The 17166-nt window shown below is 46.6% G+C and overlaps 1 protein-coding gene across 1 annotated transcript in view; it reads right to left on the bottom strand.

Annotated features, from left to right (window-relative positions):
- The window catches only part of casz1 (castor zinc finger 1), a 145425-nt gene that overhangs the window by 64403 nt on the left and 63856 nt on the right, over positions 1 to 17166 (bottom strand). The window contains exons 10-11 of the mRNA XM_059951623.1: positions 9704 to 9868; positions 3615 to 3787 (exon numbers count right to left, since the gene is read on the bottom strand). Of these exons, the coding sequence (XP_059807606.1) occupies positions 3615 to 3787; positions 9704 to 9868 (338 nt within the window). The remainder of the gene's footprint in view (positions 1 to 3614; positions 3788 to 9703; positions 9869 to 17166) is intronic.

Raw genomic sequence — 17166 nt, 5'->3', positions numbered from 1 at the left:
CAATTCTCTTAGGTACATTGTTGTGAAGTTTGATAAGAAAGCTGCCTGGTAAGTGGTTCTAAGTATCTTGGAGAACTTGCCACAGTTCCTCTGCAGACTTTGGCTGTCTTGCTTGCCTCTGTCTCTCCAGGTAATCCCAGGCAGCCTCGATTATGTTGAGATCAGGGCTCAGTGGAGGCCGTACCATCGGACACCATATAAAAAATCTACAGTGCCAAAGACTCTTGCACAGTAGTGTTGTTAAATTTGTTTTGTGGCAACATTACAGTGCAATAATTTTTTTAAAAATCACCAATATAAAAGTAAATTACATCGGATATCGAGTGCCAAAGAGGAATAGTGAGGTGGTGTTCACGGGTTTCTGGACCATTCAGTAATCTGATAGCAGAGGGGTCAACAGTGTTTCTAAAGGTGTTGAGTATGGGTCTTTAGGTTCCTGTACCTCCCTGGTGGTAGTAATGAGAAAAGGGTCATGTCCTGGATGGTGAGGGTCCTTAATGATGGATGCTGCCTCTTTGAGGGACCACCTTTTGAAGATGTCCTTGATGGCTGAGTGGTTAGCGCTCATGATAGAGCTGGCTGAGTTTACTACCATCTGTAGACTCTGATGACCCTGGGCATTGGAGCCTCCATACCAGGTGGGGATGCAACCAGTCAGAATGTTCTCCATATAGATTTTTGTTAGAGTAATTGGCAATCAGACTTCAGTCCTCAAACTCCTAAGAGGTATAGCCATGGACTTGCTTTTCCAGAACTGCATCAATATCATCCCATACATAAATACTCTGAGGTGGCATAAGAAGGGAAAACACTAAGAGAGTGCAGAATATTGTGTTACAATTGGAGAGCAAGTGCAGAGCAGACAGATTGATAAGGTGCAAGGGCAACGAGGTAGAACAAGGTATCAAGAATTCATCTTTCTCGTACAAGGTGGCCGTGACTGTGTTTGGTCCATGTCCTCCATTATCTCTCCCTGGAACTTGGGCCCCCACAACACTGACAACCACAATGAAGGCAGCTCTTGCAACTCACTTGGCTTACGCACCACATGAGGCATTTCTGTTTACCTGCCAAAGTATTAGCTGTAGCTTGGTTAGGAACACCAGAGTGCTTTGAAACCATGTACCACTGAACTCAAGGACAGTCTCTGTCTTGCTCTCCTCATACTAGAACATAGACCATAAGATATAGGAGCAGAAGTAGGCCATTCAGCCCATTGAGCCTGCTCCACCATTCAATCATGGCTGATCCAATTCTTCCAGTCATCCCCACTCCCCTGTCTCCTCCCCATACCCTTTGAAGTCCTGGCTAATCAAGAACCTATCTATCTCTGCCTTAAATGCACCCAATGACTTGGCCTCCACAGCCGCTCGTGGCAACAAATTCCACAGATTTACCACGCTCTGACTAAAGTAATTTCTCCGCATTGCTGTTCTAAATGGATGTCCTTCAATCCTGAAGTTGTGCCCTCTTGTCCTAGAATCCCCTACCATGGGAAATAACTTTGCCATATCTAATCTGTTCAGGCTTTTTAATATTCAGAATGTTTCTATGAGATCCCCCTCATTCTCCTGAACTCCAGAGAATACAGCCCAAGAGCTGCCAGACAGTCCTCATACGGTAACCCTCTCATTCCTGGAATCATTCTCTGAACCTTCTCTAATGTCAGTATATCTTTTCTAAAATAGGGAGCCCAAAACTGCACACAGTACTCCGTGTGGTTTCACGAGTGCCCTATAGGATCTCAACATCACACCCCTGCTCTTATATTCTAGACCTCCAGAAATGAATGCCAACATTGCATTTGCTTTCCTCACCACCAACTCATCTGGAGGCTAGGCTTTAGGGTATCCTGCACAAGGACTCCAAATCCCTTTGCTTCTCTGCATTTTGAAATCTCTCCCCACCTAAACAACAGTCTGCCCATTAATTTCTTAAAGTGCATGGCCAGCACAGGAACAGGCCATTCGGCCCACAATCTTGTGCTGAACCAGCTAAAAACAAATCAAAAACACCCAAACACTAATCCCTCCTCCCTACTCCATGTCCATCTTCCTTACATCCATGTGCCTTTCTAAACATCTCTTAAAAGCCTCCAACATGTTTGCCTCTACCACCAATCTCCAAGTAAAATTCTTACCCCTCACATTCCCTTTGAACCTACTCCCTCTCAACTTCAATGAACGTCCCCTGGTATAGGACATTCCAACCCCTGGGAAACAGATACTCCCTGCCTACTTTATCTATGCCTCTCATAATCTTATAAACCTCTCAGCCTCCGGCCTTCAGAGAAAACAACACAAGTTTACCCAGCCTCTCATGATACCACATGCCCTCTAAACCAGGCAGCATCCCGGTAAACCTCTTCTGTGCCCTCTCTACAGCCTCAACATCCTTCTTACAGTGGGTGTCCAGATCTGTATGCAATACTCCAGACGTGGCCTAACCAGAGTTTATAAAGCTGCAACATAACCTGTTGCCCTCTGAACTCTTGAGAGAATGCCCAACATGCTAAAAGATGAACCCTTGATCTCCCAGTTCAATTAGAGCAGGGGTTCCCAACCTGGGGTCCCCAGGCCCCTCGGTTAATGGCCGGGGTCCATGGCCTAAAAAAGGTTGGGAACCCTGCATTAGAGATACAGGACGGTAACAGGTCCCTCTGGCCCCAACGAGCCTGTGTCCTCCAATTACACAACGAGACGAATTAATCTGCAAACCTGTACCTCTTTGGAATGTGGGAGGAAACCAGAGCACCCTCGTGGTCATGTGGAGAACATACAGACTCTTTTAGAGAGTGGCGGGAATTGGACTGGAGTCACGTTCTGACGACCACTACAGTACCGCGCCACCCAAACCTCGTCCTCATCATGGCCCCGGCACATTATTGGTCTAAACGCATCACATTTTCTCGGCAGCTGCACCATTACGTTCCGCATTCTGTTTTACTTTTTACAACCTTGACGTACATATGCATGGGGAGATCTGACCAGAGTGGACACGAACAAACACATCTCACTACATCTCAGTACACGTGAAAATAATGAGCCGCTACCACAACAGATTGGGGTGTATGGGGTATCCAAGGAGGGGTAAGCCCCTCTGGTGAAGGGGTTTGTTGTGTCCATTCCAGGGCAGCTCACTCACCTTTGGTCCCCACCAGACACTCAGCTCCCACCTGTAGCTCCAAGTAGCTGTTTGCATGCAGCAGTGGCCCCACCTAGTATCCAGCCTTGACAGGCAGTTAAACCAGGTGAGGGTAGTCGGCCTCATACTCCAGTGAGATAAGTATGTGTGAAGTCAGCTCTGGTGTACTGGCGGATGAGATCTGCAGTGCGGTCCAACAGCCAGGAAGACGATTCTGCAAGGCTTTGTGGGAGTGAAGGGCACGAAAGGACTCACGGTCATCTACTGCAACCAAGGAAGACCCCAGCAGTGACGACCACTCGTACCGCTGGACCCAGAATTCTGAGGTCAAGGGAGTTGAACCGCCCCGGTGCAAGGGCGCTTCCACTTTCAAAACTCTCCCGCACAGGTTTCCCATCATCCTCAGATACGATGGACGACCATACCAGGTACGACCGATACCGGAGGTATTGCGAAGGGGAAGGAGTTACCTGCAGTGGAAGTGAGTGGTTTTCTGTCCGTAGAACTGACACCCCAAAGTCCCGCAGTCTTCTGTCGCTCGGAAACGCTGGAAACCGTCGTTGATCAGCTGTGCATTTTTCTTGTGGAAGTTTTCGTGCGTCATGACGTCAGAGGTACTGGTGTACACCTTCGTGCAGCCCACCTGGGTGGAGAGATGGAGATGAACTATCTGAGAGAGTACTTGGGAGGATAGAGCATCAGGAGGAAGATGTTCCAGTTGGCAGGGAGAAGAGAAAAAACAGATACGTTTAATGGCAAGGTACTACTAAACAATGGTATAAAGTCAAAGAGAACTACAGCACAGAAACTGGCCCTTCAGCCCATCTAGTCCATACCTTCTGCCTAGTCCCATTAACCTGGATCTGGACCATAGCCTCCATACCCCTCCCATCCATGTTCTTCTCCACAATCCTCTTAGCTGTTGAAACTGAACCCATATCCACCATTTCTGCTGGCAGTTTGTTCCACTCTCTCACCACTCTCTAAGTCAGAGGTTCACAATTTTTTTTACGCCATGCACCAATCCGTTGTGGAGCCCAGGTTAGGGACCCCTGTTCTAAGTGAAGAAGTTTCCCCTTAAATATTTCATTTTAACCTATGACCTCTATTTCTAGTCTCACCCAACCAGTGGAAAAAGTCTGTTTGCATCTATACTCCTAATAAATTTTTGTACCTCTATCAAATCTCCCATCATTCTCCTCTGCGGCTTAACCTATTCACCCTTTCCTCTGTATCTCAGGTCCTCGAGTTCCGTGACATCCTTGTAGATTTTCCCTGTACTCCTTCAACGTTATTGGTATCTTTAATGTAGGTAATTGTACTGAAGGAAAGCTGGTTCAGTGGATGAAGGAACATGCAAATACGGCAAGCAACGAGGAAGGCAAAAGGATCTCGGCCCGAAATGTTGATTGTTCGTTCTTTTCCTTTAATGATGCCTGACCTGCTGAGTTCCGCCAGCATCGTGTGTGTGTTCAGAAGGAACTCTGATGGAGTTAATGGGTAGGAACATCTTTCTACATCTACACAACTGAATACCATGCTCAGCTTTGGTCGCCTTGCTATAGGAAAGATGCCATTATGCCAGAAAGAGTACAGACGGGATTTGCGAGGATGTTGCTGAGACTTGATGGACTGAGGTATGGAGGGAGTATGGGCAAGTGGGAACATTTTCCACTGGTGTACAGGAGGAGGATGTGTGGTGGTCTTACAGAGGTGTGGGTGTCGGGGTGCAGATACATCTCTACCAAAGGAGGTGTAAGATGTTCCGTCCCTTTGCCAGCCTGCAGGTCACCCTTGGGCAAAGCGTAGCACCTTCTTAAGCCCCATCCCTCCCCACTGCTGATCAGGGTCATGTGAAGCCATGAGACCAGATGGTGGATGGTCATATGAGCAGCTGGTACATATCACAAGTCCTGGTTATGTGACCACTGTCACCAGGCAGACAATCTCTAAAGGGTATTGTTAATGGCTGGGGTCACCCATCGTGTAAAGACACTGCCCAGAAGAAGGCAATGGCAAACCACCTCCGTAGGAAATTTAGTCAAGAACAATAATGGTCATGATCACTCACATTATACGACATGGCACATAATGACGATGATAAAATTATGAGGGGCAAGATAGAGTGACTGGACACAGACTTCTTTCTAGAGTTAAGGAACCAAAACCTAGAAGGAAAAGTTTTTTAAGTTGAGAGGGGAGAGATTTAATAGGAACCCAAGGCCCAGCTGGTTGCCATGGCTGCAGCTGCATCTAGACGGCAGAGGTCTCTGGTCTCCAGCAGCAGCTAAAGCACTTCCTCTTTTTCACTTCCCATCCAACATTTTACCATCTCAATATACTCAGGCCAAGAGCATTACCAGTTGAGAATGACTGTGCTGTTGAGTACCTTCACTCCATCTGCCAAAAACAGGATTTCCCAGTAGCCGACCATTTTAATTCCAATCCCCATTCCCATTCCGACGTGTCAATCCATGGCCTCCTCTATTGCCACGATGAGACCACCCTCAAGTTGGAGGAGCCACACCTTATTCCGTCTGGGTAGCCTCCAACTTGATGGCATGAACATTGATTTCTCCTACTTTTGGTAATTTCAGTAATTTCTCCCCCTCTTCTTCTCTCTTTTCCTCTTCCTGATTCTCCCTCCTCTCTAACCACTTATCTTTTCCTCACCTGCCTATCACCTCCCTCCGATGCCCCTCCTTCACTTTCTCACACAGTCCACCCTCCCTTCCCATCAGATTGCAACCCTTTACCTCTTCCACCTGTCACGTCCTCACCTCATTCAGTCCCTCCCCCAACCATCCTGTCACCTTCCTTCACCCATCTCCTTCCAGCTTGTGCTCCTACCCCCCCCCCCCACCTTCTTAATCTGGCTTTTGCCCCCTTCCTTTCCAGTCCCGATGAAGGGTCTCGGCCCAAAACGTCGACTGTTTATTCTTCTCCATAGATCCTGCCTGACCTGCTGAGCTCTTCCAGCATTTTGTATGTGTTCCATTAAAAGTTGAGAGATCGTTTCAGGCCTAGCTTGGCCCTCAAAGGTTAATGCCTTTTGATCTGTAACTTCTTTGAAGTCAGAGATTCTCCTTCATAGGAAGAGGCAAGCATTTGATGGAAATGACCTAGAGTAGTGTTATATTTGGGAAAATCACACAATACCTGCAGTCTCCAAAAGATGAAAGGCTCGGCATCAAAGGACTGACTTTTTAAAGGGGTGGTACAAAGCCAAGGCACTTCGTGCAGGCCCAGGGGACCTTCGGTGAGTTCTGTTCATTTTCAAATTGGGAGATTTTTGATTCAAATTCAGCCATTTTCAGGATGCTGGGAGTTTTAAACCTAGTTCTTAGGACCAAAGCAACCCAGGGACCTGTGAGCCCCACTAATAACTATAACCATCCTTCTGAACTATTTCCCAGTTATCTCTCCTGGCCTGCTTACTTCAAGGATTTTTTTTTGTGTTTTGGAGAGCAGTGATTGAGGCGTGTCCTGACACAGGCATGATCTTTATTCCATGGTAATGGTATGAGAAACAAGGTTGCCACGGTAGCGTAGCAGTTAGCGCAATCCCTTTAAGGTGATCATCAATTTGGGCTTTGCTGCACCGCCCGACTCTCAGGAGTCTGCACGCTCTTCTTGTGACCCTGCGAGTTTCCTCTGGGTGCTCCAGTTTACCTCCCACCTTGCAAAGACCTAAGGGTTAGGGCACGCTATGTTGGCACTGGAAGCATGGCGACCCTTGCGGGCTGCCCCCAGCAGATCCTTGCTGATTTGATTTGATGCAATTGATGCATTTCACTGTGTGTTTCAACGCTTCAATCTACGTGTGACAAACAAAGCAAATCTTTAAAAGGGAGGCACAGATTTAAGTTGAGAGGAAGGAATTTTAATGGGGAGCTGAGGAGAAAGGTTTTTTACTTTGAAATAGTTTGATATCTGGGTCAGAGGATGTGGAAGAGTCAGATACAACCACTGTGTTTCAGAGCTATTTAGAGAGACAACTGAACAGGCATTCATGGGAAGATGCAGACCCAGTAAAGGCAAAAGGCATTGGTAAGCAGGGACGCAATGGCACGAAGGGACTTTTGCTTGCCAAGGCTTTACAAAGCACTGGTCAGTCAACATTTGAAGTACCGTGAGCTGTTTTGGGCTCCGTATTTGAGAAAGGATGTGCTGGCATTGGAGAGGGTCGAAATGAGGTTTTACAGGAATGATCCTGGGAGATGAAAGGGTTAATGTATGAGGAGCGTTTGATGGCTCTAGACCCGTACTTGCTAGAGTTCAGAAGAATAACGGGGGGCCTCACTGAAATCCATCAAATTTAGAAGGGCCCTAAAAGAGTGGATGTGGAGAGGATGTTTCCAATAGTGGGGGAGTCTAGGACCAGAGGGCACAGCCTCAGAATAGAAGGATGTCTCTCTAAAGCAGAGATGAGGAGTATCTTATTTAGCCAGAGGATGGTAAATCTGTGGAATTCATTGCCACATAGGACTGTGAGGGCCCAGTCATTGGGTATGTTTTAAGTGGAGGTTGATAGGTTCTTGATTAGTAAGGGCATCAAAGCTTACGGGGAGCAGGCAGGAGAATGGGGTTGAGAGGGATAATAAATTAGCCATGATGGAATTACAAAGCATACTTGATGGGCTGAATGGCCTAATTAAACTCCTAGGTCTTAGGAGCATAATGTCAGTATCTGACATCCATTATGCTCAATAATTGTAATCAATTTCACAACAAAATTCATCAGAAGGCTACTTAGTCCTGAGGAAACCAATCCCTTATTTCCAAAGTTCACTCTTTCCACCTGTCTTCTGCCAATGCGGGAGACTGAGAAGATTTATTTTGGATGGGAAAAGAACTCCGTCTGGTTTTCTGAACTGTGGGTTCCCCAGACAACCACTAAAATTAGCCTCAGATTGTATCAGAAGCAACCAGAAGTGGCTGTTGAGTGAAACCAGGATTATGGAGCGAGGAAAAGCATTTCCTGGATCAGATAATGACTGCGGAGTTTATAAAGGATGTGGCCTGCTTGGAGGTGGTGCCTTGTGGACAATCTGTGGGCATGAAGGTCTGAAGATCTCACAGGAGATATGGCATTTCCTGGAATACAGTCGGAACAGCTTGAGTAAGATGTCAGCTTCCGTGAAAGAAAATCGTGCTCTGAACTTTTCAAAGTCAGAATCAGGTTTACTACCACTAATGCACATCATGAAATTTGTTGTTTTAACATCAGACCAAAAGACATGGAAGCAGAATTAGACCATTCAGCCCATCGAGTCTGCTCCACTATTCAATCATGACTGATTTACTATCCCTCTCAACCCTATTCTCCTGTCTTCTTCCTGTAAACTTTGACGTCCTTATTAATCAAGAAGCTATCATCCTCCACTTTAAATATACCAGATTTGTTCTTTTAAATTTATAGTAATTTTTATGTCTTGCTCTCAGTACAGCGCAAGACATAAAAATACTATAAAGTTACGAAATTAAAAGACACAAAGGTAAGTACATAAAAGGAGGGCTATGGTCCAGGAACAGGTCAATGGATGAGGCAGAATAACAGTTCGGCACAGACAAGATGGGCTAAAGGGCCTGTTTCTGTGCTGTATTGCACTGTGATTCTACTGCACAAAACTGCGTTTCAGTACTGAGCAGATATCACTGGCCTTGGTCAGAAAGGTTCAACACCCAAAACGCTGGAGAAACTCCGGGCGGCATCTATGGAGGGAAAGGGACAGTCGACATTTCGGGCTGAGACCCTTCAGCTGGTCTGGAAGATGGGGGTGAGATAGCCGGTGTAAAAAGGTGGAGGGAAGGGGTGGAGAAAGAGGTGATTCAAATGAGGAGGGCTGATAGGCAGATGGAGGAAGGGAGAGTGGAGGGAACGATAGAGGTGAGAGGTGGAGGAGACAAAAGGGCTGCAGATGATGGAATCTGACAGGGAAGGAAGGTGCAGCACAGAATCAAGGGGAGGGAGGTGGGGGTGCAATTAAAGATTAGCTTTATTTGTCACATGTGTAGAGAATACCGAAACACACAGTGAAATGTGTCGTTTGCATCAAATCAAATCATCTGGGGCAGTCCACAAGTGTTGGCAGGCATCCAGCGCCAACACAGTGTGCCCACAACTCAGTAACCCAAACCGGCCCGGTAAATGCTGGTCTTGCCTCAATTTTGATTCAGATTTTCAGCATCTGCTGTTCTGTGCTTCACAGACTTCTCTACTTCCCAGCCCTTTTCTAGCCTGCTCCTTTGACGCTGATGCATTCTTCTGGCTAGAGTTCTGTTGGTGACCATTCTAACGGTTATAACTTTGCTAATTATAGTTATACTGGTTATAGTTATGCTAGTCATGGTTTGTCTGGTTGTAGTTCTCTTTATTATAGTGTTGCTAGTTATGGCTTTTCTGGGTCTAGTTCTGGGTATGTTTCTGCCGATTATAGTGTTGCTAGTTATGATTCCTCTGGGTATAGATTGGCAGTTTATCGGTCTACGGGACGCTACTCAGAGTGGAGGTCATCCATTGCGTTGAGCGAGGGCAGTCTCTGCTGCAGCGGCTTACCTGCATACAGTGGTAGTGTGTGCTCTTGCCGTTCAGGTGGCATCCGTGGTAATAAACGCTGCAGTCGTCCAGGGGGCTGAACCGCATGAAGCCGTGCTGGAGGGAGTTGTCTCGTTTCTTGTGCATGTTGTAGTGTCGAATCACATCTTGCTTACTGGTAAATCTCTGCCAAGAGAACAGCATTAATCAGTCAGCCATCCCATTCCTCATTCTCTCCTCACCTGCCCATCACCTCGCTCTGGTGTCGCTCCGCCTTCCCTTTCTCCCACTGTCCACTCTCCTCTCCTATCAGTTCCTTCTTCAGCCCTTGACCTTTCCCAACTTCTTGCTTCACCCCCTTCCCCCAGTCCACCCACCTCCCCCTTCACCTGGCAGCTTGTACTCCTTCCCCTCCCTCCACCATCCTGTTCCGGCTTCTGCCCTGATTCAGTCCTGATGAGGGGTCTCGGCCTGAAACCTAGACTGTTTATTCCCCTCCACAGATGCTGCCTGAGTTTGTGGGCCACAGTCCTGACTGGAATTGGAATTGGAGTTGGTTGGTGATTGTACTGAGACTGAGTGAACAAACTTGTCTTGCATACCGTTCATGCCGATCAATTCAATACGCAGTGCACTGAGGTAGAACACAGAATAAGGTGTTACATTTCCAGAGAAGGTGCTCTGTAGGCAGACCATGCGGAGCAAGGTCATAACGAGGTCGATTGTGAGGACCAGTGTCCATCTCATTGCAATAGAGGAGCATTCACAGTGGGACAGAAACTTACTTGAGACTGGTGGTACTTTTAATCTTTTGTATTTTCTGCCTGATGGGAGAGGGGAGAAGAGAGGATGCCAGGGCAGGGCAGATCTTTGATTACCTGACTGCTTTACTGAGGCAGTGAGAAGCCCAGACAGATGCTCTGGAGGGGAGGCTGATTTCCGTGAGTTATTGAGCTGTGCCCACAACTCTGTGCGGTTTCTTGCGGTCAAGTGCAGAGCAGTTGCTACACTAAGCCATGATGCATCCAGGTACAATGCTCTCCACAGTACGTTAATAAGAATTGCCAAGGGTGGATGGGAACATGCCAATTCCTTGAGCTTCCTGAGGAAGCAGCGACAATGGGGAGCTTTCTTGACCCTGACATCAACGTGGTTGGATCAGGACAAGCTATTGGTGATGTTCTCTCCTAGGAATTGGAAGCTGTTAACCCTCTGAACCTCAACACCTTTGATGAAGATACCAGCAAGTGCATTGTCTACCCTCTCTTAAGTCATCTCCTAATCTACCATATTATGGCCCTAGCGTCTTATTGTCAACTAGCAATGCCCTTTCCCTGTCACTGTAACACTGCGTTCTGCATTGTCACTGCTTTCTCCTGTTCAAGTTGTAGAAGACATTGGTGAGGCCTAACTGGAAGTATTGAGTGCAGTTTTGGTCACCTGTCTACAGGAAAGATGTAAAGAAGGTTGAAAGAGCGCAGAGAAAGTTTACGGGAATGTTGCTGGGACTGGAGGACCTAGGTTACAAAGGAAGGATTGAATAGGTTAGAATTTTATTCCTTAGAATGTAAAAGACTGAGGAGAGATTTGATAGAGGTATACAAAATTATCAGGATAAATGCAAGCAGGCGTTTTTCACTGACTTTTGGTGGGACTACAACCAGAGATCATGGGTTAAGGGTGAAAGGTGAAAAATTCAAGGGGAACATGAGGGGAAACTTCTTCACTCAGAGGGTTGTGAGAGTGTGGAAGGAGCTGTGAGCGCAAGTGGTGCATGCAAGCTCGATTTCAACGTTTTGGAGAAGTTTGGAAGGGTACAGGGATGGTAGGGAGTATGGTGGCATTGGTCCTGGTACAGGTCGATGGGAGTAGCAGCTTAAATGGTCAACATGGACTAGATGGGCCAAAGGGCCTATCTCTGTGCTGTACTTTTCTAAGACTCCATGACTAACTTGATGTATCCATGTTTTGAAGTGATCTGCATGGGTGGCATGTTTTCACAGTACTTCTGACAATAATAAACCAATTTACTAACTTTGCTGCTTCCTCACAAGAAAGCTGACACTCAGGGTGGGTTGGCAAAGGTGGGGTTACCCTCCCCAGCTTGGCCAATGGTATATCCTTCACTTGCACATTTCTTTTCAACTCATTTTGAAATTTTCTGCTCTGTTTGATGCCATGACATTAATTCCAACATTTTTTTCTGGATTTAACTCCCGTTTTCCTGGGAACAGCAGTGCCCTGGAAATCCAGAGGTTCTTGACCGAGCTTGGCAACCTGGGTCTCACTGGTGACTTATGCACAGTAACTGGCTTGTAGAGACTCCAGCAGAAACACTAAACTCCCTTTACAAGCCCTCTTTATACCCATTGATAGGGGAGAGAAGCAACTATCAGCTATTAAATGAAACTTTATATGTTTCTAAGTGCATCCCCAATGTCATAATAGTTTGCTTGTGAAAGCTTAACTGCTTTTAATGTTTTCATAATTTAAAGTCTGTTTAAATCTTCATGATCTTCTGCTGACTCATTTCAATCCTTCAAAAAAATTATACTCCATTTATAATCACTTGTTGTCTCTGCCACGTTCTGTTTTTCCCGAGCTTTTCTAGGGGATTAGGCCTCACATTGGCTCCCAGGCCTCACATTGGCTCCCAGGCCTCACACTGGCTCCCAGGCCTCACATTGACTCCCAGGCCTCAAACTGGCTCCCAAGGCCTCACATTGACTCCCAGGCCTCAAACTGGCTCCCAAGGCCTCACATTGACTCCCAGGCCTCAAACTGGCTCCCAAGGCCTCACATTGACTCCCAGGCCTCAAACTGGCTTCCAAGGCCTCACAACAGCTCCCATGCCCCACAGTGCCTCCCATACCACACACTGGAAAGGTGCTGATGGTTGTTCACTGCTCTGTGGTTTATAAAGAAGTCTTAAAATTGTCTTTCACCAATTTTGCGAAGGTGAATATTTGGTGAGTGGAACACTAACGGCATTGCTAAGAAAAACAGTTGGAATGATGGCCAGCAGTTGTAGTGATGGCACACTTTTGCACACCACAAACTCTTGAGGTGACGTCAATTTGCTTGGAGTGAGAGAAAGTTTAAAAGAAATGAGCCGGGGCGGGTGGCACATTTTGTATGCCACATTTCCGGAGGAGACATTGAATGGTGCATAATTAATACGTACCTGGAAATAAAAATAAGTTAGATGTAAGCATAGCGGCCATTTTGTGAGTGGGCTAGTATTAGAGTGGGGAGTTGATGATTTGGCTCATTGAGGCTTTGCCAAGGGGAGGCGTCATAGGTAGATTGTTTGGTTATTTATTCTTTCTTTATTTCTTATTGCACATTTCGAGCAGTGGGAGTGCCAGACAGGATAATGGAATGCAGGAAGGTAGGGAGACCTCCAGAGTCCCTGATGACTACACCTGCAGGAAGTGCAACCAGTTGAGCCTTCTAACAGGACCATGTTAAGGAGATGGAGCTGGAAATGGATGAACTCCAGATCAATTGCAGAGGCTGAGGTGCTGATTGACAGGACATGTAGGAAGGAAGTTACACCCAAGGTGGTGGACGCGGGTAATTAGGCGATGGTCAGGAGGGCAAAGGGGTTAGGCGGCCAGTTCAGAGTACCCCTTTGGCTGCTCCCCTCAACAACAGGTATATCACTTTGGATACTGTTTAGGGGATTACCCAGCAGAGGAAAGCAACAGTGGTCAGGTCTCTGGCACTGAGGGGAAGGGGAAGAAGATGTGAGCTGCAGGGATAGGGGAAGAGAAAGGAGGTTCTGTGGACAAGACTGAGACTCTCGAATGGTATGTTGCCTCCTGGGTGCCAAGATCAGGGACGTCTCAGATTGAGTCCACAGCATTCTGAAGTGGGAGGGTAAGCAGCCAGGGGTTGTGGTACACATTGGTATCAATGATATGGGTAGGAGAGGTGTTGAAGTCCTGTAAAGTGAGTTCAGGGAGTTAGGTGTTAAGTTAAAGGACAGGGCCTCCAGGGTTGTGATCTCAGGATTGCTATCTGTGCCACTTGCTAGTGAGGTCAGAAATAGCTGGATCATAAAACTTAACATGTGGCTAAGTCGATGGTGCAGGAGAGGCAGCTTCAGATTTTTGGATCACTGGGCTTTCTTCCAGGGAAGGCAGCCTGTGGATCAAAGGGACAGCTTGCACCCGAACTGGAGTGGGACTATTATCCTAGAGGGAAGGTTTGAGTATTGCATGGGGGGGGAGGGGTATGGAAATGGTTTAAACTAGAGTTGCAGGGCGATGGCCTGATAGTGGAGTGGTTGTGGAGAAAGATGTTGTTAAACCTACAAGTGAAATCAGGAATTAAAAGGTTGAGCACGGTGGGAATTATGTTCCGAGCTGCGGATATTTCAACGCAAGTAGTATTGTAGGAAAGGCGGATGAGCTTAGGGCATGGATCAGCACATGGAATTACGAGATTGTAGCCATTAGAGAAGTGTGGTTGTAGGAGGGGCAGGACTGGCAGCTCAATGTTCCAGGATTCTGTTTTTTAGACATGATGGACCAGGTGGTGGAGAGAAGGCATTACCAGTCAGCAAAAATGCCACAGCAGTGCTCAGTCAGGACGGACTGGAGAACTCGTCTAGGGAGGTGTTATGGGTGGAACTGAGGATAACTACATTAATGAGATTATATTATAGACCACCCCACAGTCCACAGGATTTTGTGGAGAGATCACAATACTGCTGCAACAAACATAAGGTGATTTTAACTTTCCACACATTGACTGGGACTCCCATACTATAAAAGGGCTGGATGGAAAAGAGTTTGTCAAATGTGTTCTTAATTAGAACTACTTAATTAGTAGGTAGAAGTCCTAACCAGAAAAAGTGCAACACTAGATCTCCAATTAGGGAATGAGACAGGGCAGGTGACAGAAGTTTGTGCAGAGGAACACTTTGCAGCTCGTGATCATAATGCCACTGGATTCAAGGAAATTATTGAAAAGGACAGGTTGAGATTCTAAGTTGGAGAAAGGCCAGTTTCGATGGTATCAAAAATGATCCGGCAAGTGTGGATTGGGACAGGTTGTTTTCTGGCAAAGGTGTACTTGGTAAGTGGGAGGCCTTCAAAAGTGAAAATTTGAGAGTACAGAGTTTGCATGTTCCCCTCAGAATAAAAAGCGAGGATAACTAGTTTAGAAAACCTAGGTTTTCAAAAGATATTGACGCCCTGGTTAAGAAAAAGAAGGAAATGCACAGCAGGTATAAGCAGGTAGGAACAAATGAGATACTTGAGGAGTTTAAGAATTGCACGAGAACACTTAAGAAGGAAATCAGAAGGGCTAAAACAGGGGTGACCAACCTTCTACATTCCATGCGTCAATTTTTTCACGCACGAGTTCTATATTAACATATTTTCACAAGAATTGTGGGGGTACAAGACTTGTACGGCATCTGAACTCATGTGTGATAAAATTAGCACATGGAATGTAAAAGGTTGGCCACCCCGGGGCTAAAAGAAGATGTGGTTGCTCTAGTAGACAAAGTGATGGAGAATCCTGGAGGGTTCTACGAATACCTTAACAGCAAAAGGATTGTAAGGAACAAAATTGGAAGATCAGAGTGGTAATCTATGCTGGAGTCGAAAGAGACAGTGGGGGGTGGGGGGGGGGAAGATCTTCAATGAATTTTTTTGCACCTATATTTTCTTGGGATACGGACACAGAGTATACAGATGTGAGGCAAAGCAGTAGGGAGGTCCTGAACCCTAAACAGATTACAAAGGAGGCAGTAGTTACGGTTTTGAGGTAGATTAGGGTGAATAAATCCCCAGGGCCTGACAAGGTGTTTCCTCCGACACTGCGGGAGTCTAGTGCAGTAATTGTAGGGGCCCTGGCAGAGATACTTATAACATCCTTAGCCAGAGGACTGGAGGATAGTGAAAAGTTATTCCATTGTTTAGGAAAGGCTCTGCGAATAAACCAGGAAATTATAGGCCGCTGAGCCTGACAGAGGGTGGTGAGAGTATGGAGTGAGCTGCCGGCACAAGGGATGGATTTCAAAATTTCAGAGAAATTTGGATAGGTAAATGGATGGGGAGGGGTATGGTCCAGGTGCAGGTCTATGGGACTGGGTAGGTTAATGGTTCAGCACAGATTAGATGGGCCAAAGGGCCTGTTTTTTTGTGTTGTAGTGTTCTATGACTCCACAGTCAGAAGCAACACACACAATACGCTGGAGGAACTCAGCAGGCCAGGCAGCACCTATGGAAAAGAGTGAACAGTCGACGTTATGGGCCGACCCTCCTTCAGTACTGAGAGGCCAGAGTAAGAAGGTGGGGGAAGGGGAGGAAGACAAATAACGGGAACCTGTCAGAACGACAGGAACGGCTGTCGACACAATGGGGGGAAACTGTCTCATTGATGGGACGGAAAGCACAATTTGCTTCTGAGGCCAATGCACAAGCTGGGATCAGTGGTTAAGTTACTCTCTGGATAGTCAAGAGTTCTGGACAATGGCCAAAGGACTCCACAGACATTCTAAATTCAACCCATTTACGGAGCTGGAGTTGGAAGATAAAAAAGCCCGTATCAATAAGGATTGAGGAACTAGCAAACTGTCATAAAAGGCATCTGGCCCTTCGAGAGAAGAAACCTGCCACATTCTTTGGTCTTCATGTGACTCCAGGCCTGCAGCCCTGCGCTTCAGCTCCGCAATCCCCCCAGAAGCAGCCTCACCAGTGGCGGAGTTCAGAGCCACTTCGCACTGGACAGTGAATGCTGGCTCTGCCAGTCATGCCCAGTAATGAACATTAGGAGAAAGGTCCTGTTCCCAGGGTGAATTTGCTGCCAGCCTATGCCCTCTCAGCTGCTGAAACCGGCCCATTCAGAGTCAGAATCAGGTTTAATATCACGGGTATATGTCGTGAGATTTGTTGTTATGCGATAGCGGTACATTGCAATACATAATAAAAACTGTAAATTACCATAAGAATTACTCTGCAGAAGTCATAGGCACAGATATTTAGCTAGGGTGCATAAGAATTTTGTACAGTACTGTAGTAATTTTATGAATTGCACTATAATGCTGCTACCGCAAAAAAACTTCATGACATACATGAGTGATGATAAACCTGATTCTGATATGGGTCTCTATTGTGGACTGAGAGTGGGAAGGGGGCAGGGAGAGGGGAATCATGATTGGGAAAGGGGGAAGGGGAGAGGGTAGGGAGTGGGAAGCACCAGAGGGACATACTGTAATGATCAATAAACCTGTTGTTTACAATCAAATTACCTCATCTGGTGTCTCAGGGCTGCATTTGTCTGCACCTGCGACCCCACCCCTGAAACTCCCTCTCTGCCACCTGTCCCACACCCCTCCCACGGCACTCCACACTCGCCATTCCCATCATCCTTTGCTCTTGCCAGATTTATAATCTCACTCTCCACTCCACGTTGACAAGTACAGTACTCTGCAAAAATCTTAAGCACCCTCGCTATATATATGTGCC

The sequence above is a fragment of the Hypanus sabinus genome, chromosome 27, assembly GCF_030144855.1.
Source record: "Hypanus sabinus isolate sHypSab1 chromosome 27, sHypSab1.hap1, whole genome shotgun sequence".
NCBI lineage: Eukaryota > Metazoa > Chordata > Chondrichthyes > Myliobatiformes > Dasyatidae > Hypanus > Hypanus sabinus.
The sequence above is the reverse complement of the archived record's forward strand: the minus strand, read 5'-3'. Positions and strand labels throughout refer to the sequence as shown.